The sequence below is a fragment of the Montipora capricornis genome, chromosome 11 (genome assembly GCF_036669925.1).
Source record: "Montipora capricornis isolate CH-2021 chromosome 11, ASM3666992v2, whole genome shotgun sequence".
Classification (NCBI taxonomy): domain Eukaryota; kingdom Metazoa; phylum Cnidaria; class Anthozoa; order Scleractinia; family Acroporidae; genus Montipora; species Montipora capricornis.
This window is the reverse complement of record NC_090893.1, coordinates 9833747-9843746: the sequence shown is the minus strand read 5'-3', so window position 1 is coordinate 9843746 and position 10000 is coordinate 9833747. Positions and strand designations below refer to the sequence as shown.

General features: G+C 36.4%; 2 protein-coding genes across 9 annotated transcripts in view; one reads left to right on the top strand and one right to left on the bottom strand.

Annotated features, from left to right (window-relative positions):
- Positions 1–10000, bottom strand: part of LOC138022878 (receptor-type tyrosine-protein phosphatase S-like) — a 199015-nt gene that overhangs the window by 46197 nt on the left and 142818 nt on the right. Inside the window, exons 5-10 of one of the 4 annotated variants that reach the window (XM_068869869.1) lie at positions 6974–7165; positions 5158–5468; positions 3611–3752; positions 1731–2026; positions 731–872; positions 1–247 (exon numbers count right to left, since the gene is read on the bottom strand). The exon at positions 1–247 is cut by the window's left edge and continues 98 nt beyond it. The exons of the other annotated variants lie outside the window; for them this stretch is intronic. Coding sequence (XP_068725970.1) covers positions 1–247; positions 731–872; positions 1731–2026; positions 3611–3752; positions 5158–5468; positions 6974–7165 — 1330 coding nt within the window. The remainder of the gene's footprint in view (positions 248–730; positions 873–1730; positions 2027–3610; positions 3753–5157; positions 5469–6973; positions 7166–10000) is intronic. 4 annotated transcript variants of the gene reach the window in all.
- The window catches only part of LOC138022885 (uncharacterized), a 158542-nt gene that overhangs the window by 87195 nt on the left and 61347 nt on the right, over positions 1–10000 (top strand). The window lies entirely within an intron of this gene.

Here is a 10000-nt window from a genome sequence, read left to right as displayed (position 1 = left end):
ACCTGACGCCTTGATGAATTCAATCTTGCACAACGATAATTATTGTTGATATCACTAGCATCGCTGTATTTTATTGTCAGAGATGAACTTGACTCATCCAACTTGACTCCATCTTTTCTCCATTCATACGACATTGCACGAGGCAGTTTTTTGCTAGATTTGGTGACACAATTCAGTGTGACAGTTGCACTATTTGCAGCTAACAAAGTCGCATCATCAACTTGCACAAAAAGGAATGCAACTTGAACTGAAAAACAACAACAATATATATGGCTTTACTTCTTGTTGTTTTGCTTGCTGTATCTAAAACATGAGGCCAAAACTGTTAGTTCCAAAACATTTTGACCAATAACAGATCAAACAGTCATCCTACTCTGCAACAAAAATGATGAGCATTAATTCTCTGTTAAAATTGCAAAGATATTGATTTACCTCAGTAACCACTGCTTAAAGTAAATGACTTACTGACTGGACCACTGAATAATTGACCAACCCTCTAATAAACCAATAGACTGCATAAGTGGATGACTGGCTTTCAACTGCCTGATGTGGTATTACCAATTGGACAACCAACTGACAAGCCCATTTACAAGTGGACTTGATGATTGGTACAGAATACCTTAAATTTCCAAACAGTGGATGTGGTTTTAGAATAACTTATTAAAAGCAGTGCTAAGTTCGATAATAATTATCTTATTCTTTTAAACAGGACAGAATGAGCAACACTTACAATCTTTACAACCAAACAACTCCACTCTCATACAAAGTCCATTGTGGTAGCTCTTTGGAAGAATTCTAACGAACTGGGCCGCGAATGGTAAAGAAAACCACTGAACAACAACTGAACGTTTGTTAACATTTCCAGTTAACTGCTGCAAAATGAAACAAAACCAAATAGGACACAAATGAATAGGTATCCTTGTGGCCCAACATGACCATCTTACATGTATTTTTTATTGAAACAATAAATTGCCTGTATATTTTTGTCCTTTGAAAGTGAAGTTTTGTTTACTTGGAAACTTGTCTGTCTTCAGAGACGTTTTCAGTTGAGTTTTAAAAGTAATTACCCCGAAGGTGTAAAGCACAGGTTGCAGGGTCATTGTTTAACTATTACTGAAACAACCCAAATCTTTACAAAAAATTGTATTATATTGACTGTTTTGTTGGCACTTAGCGATAGCTACGACTAGTATCCAGAGTAACAAGGTCAGATCCATTTTACAGTTTACATTTTCTCAGAGTTAAATACTTGAGTGTGCGGATTATATAGCAGAACGTACAATGAGTGGGTAACTTGTTGTAGTTCTCGCAAATTGTTTCTGGATTCTAGTTTCCGCTTTCTGGTTTCTGGATTCTGGCCTTTAGTGATGCCCTTCTGTTATGTAGTATCAATCATGACGACTGGAGATACTTCGAACAAATCAACCTTCTAGTTGGTGAAACACAGCGGAGAAAAAATATCCTAGCCAGTGCCTTGGTATGAAGGGATGCCTGTGATCAGCCAGACTCAGCCATTAAGGACCTTTAGATTGAAGGACGAGGACAACTTCAAGTATGAGTTTCCCGTACTGAGCTTGCGCTTAAGGTTTGGAGCCGACATTTTTCGAAGTGGGCTCAGAATGGAAAACTTGTACCCGTAGCTGTACAGTCATCTCCCATCTAACGATCACTATTGTTTTTGTGTTGGGGATAAGACTTTGCCTTTTACATACATGTACATGTAAATTTACCTGCCCACCATTATAACTTAGCCAAGACCGTCCATCATATCCATAGCTGACACCATAGTGTGTTACCCACTTGTCCACTACATTATCTCCCTGTGTTGCTATGCCACTAACTGTAATGACTTTCCCAAAATCAAACTGTAAGTATTGAGGTGAAGACACAACTTTGCTACACCATGACTTGATACCATATAAACGACTATAGCCTTGTGCATGAGTGGCATCAAGTTCTGATGATGCTGTAACTGAAAAAGGGCGTGGGTTTACATCTCTTTCATTGCCAACTGTTGACAAGCAACCTGAAAATTAAGTTGCAAAAAAACAAAAAATATATAGCCGGGTACATTATATACCTCTTTTTCTCTAAGAGAGCTTTAAAGAACTTTGCAGCAATGATGCATTTAACATAATAAACATCTTAAAACAAGTGGCTTGTAAATCTAATAACTTAATTGATCATGACATTTACCGTATATGTAGCATCAGCTTCATACAAATGAAACAGAAACCCATTTTTTTGTCAAAGAAGAAAGGACAACTGTACATGTATAAAACTGAAATTACTAGGAAATCAACGATCCCTGAAAGAAGCTCTACACTGCTCATATGATCAGAAGAACTTTCTGTGTAAGTCACTGTACATCCAGGAGAGCTGCCTTGAATTAGAAAAAAAAAACAGGGAAGAATTCTCACTGTAAATGATTGCACAGATGCCAACTGTCTGATACTCCATGCTATGTATCTAATAGACACCAAGGTCAAATGGCTGCATTTCATGATGAACAACCCTCTCTATTATCACCATTTGCCTTGTAATAAATAAAAGCCCCTTCCCTGGTAAAAAGGGACTCAATTACATACTTTCTATAATTCATAATTACATGTATACAGGTTGCATTATGATACCTTAAAGACAACACCACAAATTGAAATGAACATCAGAGGAATCCAATGACTAATTTACTGAAATTGATATTGCGCTGCATAAGGCTATTTCTCTATTTAGTGAGTGTAACTACCGTTAAGTAATTTACCATAAGAAGCCTTCTTTCCCTTACGGTTTTGCGTTTTAGAATATTACATGTAAGTATTTAAGTTATCTTTTGAGTCTTTCCACTGTTTTCCCCCAAAGTTCCCCAAAGGAGCGTAGAGAGCCTTTTAACAGGATGTGCAAGCTAGACTTTACGCCATATTTGTAGATATGATGAAGCTTTTTCACGCGACAGTAATTGCGACATTTCTTAGCAAGCAAGTAACTTATGCTAGTTTTTGTTGACATAAGCGAGGCAAGTCAACGCCGAAGTTTAAGTTTTTCAGCTTCAAGTTTTCTCAAGCTTCTTCAAGTTTCCAGCTTCAAGTTATTTCAAGTGTTTAACATATTGTTTCAGGGATTGCAAGGACAGCACCAAGGTAATTATTTTGCCTCTGCATAATTAACTTGTTTTAGCTTACACAATTCTTTAGCCGTGCTGCTTATCATTAACTTTGCTGTAATCGTCCATAACGTTTCTATTAGGTTTCTTTTTCTCTGTTTTTATACTTGTTCAGAACATGTAATTTTAACTTTTCTATGTAACCAAACATTAATTTGTCTGTAGTGTAATCTCACTTGTACGTTCTTCTTACCCCGTTACAATACCACTGTGTAATTTTGTGCGAACCTTTTTTCAGTTCTCACGGTGTTTAACCTTAACATCAGTTTGTGGACGTTGTTGACATGATCACTGGAGCTACAATATTATTGAGTCTCTTTGTTGCCAACCTTTTTTCTTCCTTCAGAATAACATTAATGTAAGTAATCACAAAAAAAGCAGTAAAGCCTTTACATGTATGTTGCTAAAGCGAAAACTCTTGCTTTGTACAACTGGAAAGTGTACATGTACCTTGCCTAGATCCATAAACTTCCACTCTTAGTGCTTTTCTGTTGTTGGATGCCACAGGGTAGAATCGAATGAATTTGACAGCAAGCAGATCGTAAACATCACTTTTAACAATGGAGTTTCGGCCACTGTTTCCTGAAAATATCTAAGAAAGGTAAGAAATGTGGGACCTTTAATTAGGGCACTCCATTCCTAATGAACTACATGTACAACAAACTGGAAGTACTTTGTTTGTTTGAATAAAATGATACATTGGTGTTTCCCACAACACCATCTTTAGGAACCATAGTCAACTCCCTCACAGCAAGCACTATGTGAGGTAACAGCTTGTGGTAAATAGTTTCTTGTGAATATGTCTTCTTGCTACCTGCACACAGCAATAAAGTATATATAATGCTCTGTATTATGAAAATTGAACTGTATGGCATCAAATCAATTAAAAACAGCATTATTATTTTGACAAAAGGTCGATTTGACCCAATAATGTTGTATTGACAATGTACATGTAGAGTAGAGACCCTGGTGGCATGGTTCAGTGGTTATGGGGTTGGGTTTGCATGTGGTTACCTCGGTTCAAATCCCGTTCTCACCTCTGGTTTGGATTTGTTTCTAAATGTTTCTGGTTGTCCCAGATTCAATGTTTGTAAATAACCCTCTGGTTGCCTCCTGCCAGAATTGCTTCTTTCCGATTATTAAAAGTGGGGTCCCTGTGAACTAGCTTGATAGCAAAGTGCACTTCCACCTTAACTTTTTTTTTCACATTTTAGACCCACAGTGTAATGACACCTTCTTTGCCCTGTATAACCAGATTAAGTTGCAATAATGATGGCTTGGTTTACCGGTAATTTTGCACTCTCTAAATGCCACTTGAAAAAACAGTACCTATTAAATTCTTCACAGGCATACCAAAATTTTAACTTGAATAGTAAATAAAATCCTTAAAAAGTTGTTAGCTTCACTAGTACATTGTTTGTGTTTTACTATGACTCTAACAATTTCAAGAATATGGACCAGCTGATTTGTTTCCCATTGCTGTCAATTAGGGAGGTGCATGTACAGTGTAGTTCGGACTAGTAAACGTTAAAAGTGACTGTGGCTGCGCGTGCGAGTTGTGTTGGCACCGATAGTGTTGTGATGCTCGGGCACTGGACTTAAAATTTGGTGATTTCAAGTTCAAGTCTGGGTCTCACCACTACCTAGAGTTGTTATAGAAATTACAAATGCCTTTGGTTTAACTCTCCTGTTACGTTACTTGTCTAAATAATCATCTCTGGTTTGCCTCCGGTCCAATTAAGTTACTTAGATGTGTTTTTCTTGAATTTTATTTGTTTTACAGGCTCTGAAAAGACCAAAGTCAAAACAAAGGTATAACTTACATTGTAAAACAATTTATGAACCTTTTGTGATGCTGTTAAAGTTTCTCTATTGTAGCAGGTGTGTGAATGAGATGTAGCTAATTCCATCATCCAAATTAAATCCTTGAACGTCTCACGAACTAAAAATACATGTACACATGCACATAGTAATATATCACAAGAGGTGAATAGTACCTTTACTACATTATTTTCCTGATACATTTGCCAATTGACGTTATCCAAAGAGGTCTCTATCTTGTAGGTTTTTGTCCAGTCATCTGCACTGGGATTTCCCTGGGTGGCCACAGCACAAACAAAGTACACAGATCCCAAATCAATCTGCAGGTAGTCATTGTTATTATTGGTACTGCTGGGAATCCAGGCACTGGCTCCATTCAAACGCCCCTTGGAAGGGAGGAAACTGCTGCCCAGAGATGAGGAAGCTGAAAATCTTTGATCACGTATAACTGTACTATTTGAGATTTCAACTGGGTTTGCTCTACAGGCTGAAATTAAATCAAGAGAAAAATAGAGATGCTAGCTAGGAGCTAGGTGTTTTTATTTTCAGTTTCCCTAGAGTAACTTCACTAATTTGACGTCTTAAAAGATTACCTCCCAACATGCCTTCATAAATTTATTATTTAATTTATTAACTCTAATCTCTACCCCAATTCCTCAATAAATAACACTATCTACTGCATCTTTCCGAGCACTAAAATTAAGTGTCACCAAAAAGACAATGTTTGTGATTTCAACATGAAGACTTCATTACGAGTAAGAAATGTATATTTGAAGTGCGGGCTATAGACAAAAGAGTGAAGTGATTCTTGCACCTACATGTACACTGTAACTGGACAATTTAAGCAATTGTCACTTCAGCTTCAATGGTATTCAAGCTCATGACCTCTGAGATGTCAGTGCTATGCTATACCAACTGAGCAACGAAGCCATTCAGTTGGGAGGTCGAAAATTTGTTGGGCTCAATTTGTGTTCCCATGAAAGGACTGATGAATGAAAGAAATGAATATTTAAAGTGCAGGTTATAGATGAAAGGTTGAGAATTGATCCTATCACTTAACTGGACAATTAATTTTATGCCATTGACACTTAACCCTTTAATGTCCAAACCGGCCAGACTTAATATTTTACTCTGTCTAATGCCAGACAATTTTACTCATCAATGGGGAACCCCTGGGCGTCAATGGGTTAATAAACACCTGAAAAAATACATTTCACTTGTGTAAAATATAAATGTACATTTCAAATAAAATTATACATTCCGATTATGGAACAATATTTCAGACAAAATTTCATGAATGAGTAAAGATAGCAACTGTTGTTTATATCCACAAATTAGAAGATCAATCTGCTGTTTACTCCTGAGCGTCATTCCCACAGTATCAAACTACACTAGCAGTTTATCGACAAAACCTTCACCCAGAAGCTACAATCAGCAACAAAATTAGTGAACACATTGTGTCTAAACATTTCTTTTCAAGTGTAAAATGACACTATAATTTGAATCATGCTCTAAATTATTGATAAGATCCCCCCCTCCCCCATTCAATGTTACCTAATTATACCTATATATCCCTGGAATCACACTACAACATTGTTTGGGGGGAAGGGGGCAAATTGGACTAACTAAGAAGGCTAAAAGATTGAAGAAATGTGGCATAGGGGGTAGAAATGGTCAATGTGTCAACAATTTTGTCGCCGATTGTAGGTGTTAAAGTTGATAAAAGGAGAAACTTTGAAAGTCAGTTCCGCAAGTGTTATGGGTATCATAAAGAAACTCAAACTCACAGGATCAACAAAGAAAGGACCAAGTACTCCACGACATAGGAAGTTAAATGCTGAAGCCACTTTTACCACACACCATATACTTGTTTTGTCACACGCTTTTCCCAAGTTATTTCTTAATTGAATGGTCTATAAGTGGCTGAATTCACAATTTAAAAACTCTGTTCATATAGGCATAAAAAGTGAATTATTTGATAAATCCAATTACCTGTGACATCATTTGAAGTTTGCGGTGTGGAATACACTTCAACCTCACAAATTGTCAGAATGTTTCTCGCTCCTGGTACCACAACAGAGACATAACGACCAACAATTGAAGGATAACAGTAAAACGACTTAGTTTCCCCAGTAACCATAGACAGGGTCCCACCACAGCTTGTAGTGGTGCTGGTATTATTACCTGTAAATAACAGAGGGCAATGACATTTAGAAGTGAAAAGAACATTTAATTTATAGTAATGTTGCTTCACCTTTGCTGCAGAGACAATAAATTCCTCCACTAATGCTGAAAGTTTTATTTTAATTCACTGAAGCACTGATTAGTCAATCCTTACCAGTCAACTAACATTAAAATAGATGGAATTACTTGAAAACATGACTATGCATCTCTGTGGAGAATGGAGGTATTTTGCGAACTACATCATTGATAGCAGCCCAGTTAGAATCAACAACTTCAACAACAGTTAAATACTGTTAGTAACATGAACGCAATGATAATTATATGAAATTAATTAATCATTATTTATTGAACTGCACATAAAAAATTATGATCCTTGATTCATTCATGACAGGAAAATTTGAACCCAAGAATTGCATTTTTTATGCTTGTTACGGCCAGTGAAGCTTAAAACAGCCAGGTCAAAAATAAAAATAGTGTACATAACCCTCCAGCTGTGTGGACAATTAAATTACGAAAAATGAATCTCACAGTTCTTTCCAAACTGTAATTATGTAATCTTCAAACTTTGAATCAATCAAATCAATCGAATCCTTTATTCTAAAACGATAATATTCAAAGCTAAAAAGGTAAAAACTTGTGGGGTCCTTAATTGCTGCCAGTGCTTCTGGAGAAGCACAGTTTTCTTTGAATTGCAAGGGACTGTGGTCAAAGGTGCAAGGAAATGAGGTTATAAGCACAAATGCAAGAATTAAGATGCACAGTATGATCTTGTTACACAGAAGATTAGAGCCTGTCTCTATTTTTTATTTCACCTCTAGCTATAGTGTCAGCAACAACAACAAAAAATTCAAAATTGTTCAGTGAAAAAGGCCGAGAACTTGGAATATTGTAGGAAAGAAATCTTTTAACCACCTCTCCAATTCTCAGGTCTGTGCATTACATTTTTTCCAAGTTATTTGTAGAAGCATTTCACACAACTTTACAGAGTTTATGTCATTTGGTCCATCAAAATGGTGGCCAGTAATCAACAAAAACATGTGGAATTCACTTTGCGATAGAAGCGCTTACTTTTCTCTCATGAGATAACACATCTCCTACTGTACTTGAAAGGCTCAAACAGCTGAGATTCATAGGGATGGATTTTCTTTTTGCAGCCTAATAGATTTGTATCATGGTGTCACACAAGGTAACAATTTGGAAATTCTAAATGCTGTATTTTTAAAACAAAAGACCTCAATTAAGGAGTACTGGACACTTGAAAAAAGTCTTAGTTTTAGGTTATCTTCAACCTCCTTTGGATAAACATTCAGAAGACCTTGGAATTTTGATTTTAGAATTTGATGATGTCACTGCTTTGACTTAACAGGTGAAACACATTTAAGATCTAGTCATAATTTTAAACTGAGACCAAAACATGCCCGCACAAATTATTTTAATTCGTCATTTTTTAATAGATACACTGTACATTAATGATTGGAACTCGCTACCTTCCCACATTTTTGCAACTAAATCTCTAAGACAATTTAAATCAAGTTTAATGTCACTCTTATTATCTAGTCTACAATAATCTGTTTTTAAATTTAAATTGTTGATTATATACACATATAGTCATTTTACTCTTATATAATTTTTTACACAGTCATTTTATAACATATAGTTTTAGAATTTTGTATTTTATATAAATTATTACTGTTTACGTGTCCATATTTATATAGGAGAACAGTTTTATATGGGAATTCAATATCCCCCTTCTGTTGTCCTCCCTCGGTTTGTACGGGCATTGTATGTTCATATTATTTTGGGAAAGTCAATTAAATAAATTAAATTAAATTAAAGTAAATTCTCTCGAGCGGGGTCCAAAAGGAGGTCCAGTTAGCCTGTGTACAGCTGCCCGCTATCTGAAAAAATAGGTCCGCAATGCGTACATGTGTGGCTTACGAAATTGAGCTGCTTTGATGGGGGAGGTTACAAATTAAAAGGATCTGTTTTGTCATTGAGTTTCTATTAGTAGAGCTAATATCTGATTACGATTAGTTTTCAATATTTTTCCTCTCAATCAATAAAATAACATACATACATACATACATACTTAATTGACCTCTCCCCATAGGGGCTTTTCAGAGCCAATGAATCAACGAAACAACAGAACACAACAACTACAACTGTTAAGAATCCCAACTGGCCGGAGGCAAACCAGTTGGCTATTTACAAGTGCAGCTGGGAAGTTGAACCAGGGACTACCAGGATCAAATTCAACGAGTGGTCAGAGCGGGTCTTGAACCCGGGATCTCCGGATCTCAAGGCAAGCGCCCTAACCACTGGGCCACACTGGATAAGATAATTGACATACATCCGTCCTGAAATGCTTATTTTCAAGATGAGGGTTATTGGGTAAAGTTTTATGGAGGTGTCATTTTGACAACAGAGGTTGCGCATGTAACCTGAGGATTTAAGGAACTGAAAAAATGTCAGCATCATGTGCTATAGTGGGCTGATAGATTCAGTCATCATTTTGTTTACGTAACCAAGTGGAATTGAGTTCTGAGTTTGTCCAGGGCAAGTGTTGTGAAGTCAACTCCAGGGAAGCATTTCGTATGAATGTTTTTGGCATTTTGTGTACCAGCGCAAGAGCACAAAACTTTGCAGAAGGGCTGGGACATACAGGAAATGATGTAACCTTTGCTAGAAGCCAGATTGGGAGCTTGATTTGGTTGAATGTACGACTAATTTTTGACAATATATGCATGTAAAGTATCATAATGCTAAATTTTCAATAAAGAAACACAGATAAATTTAGTTGATGTAAGTGGCTATTGGGTTGCAAGTGGAAGAATT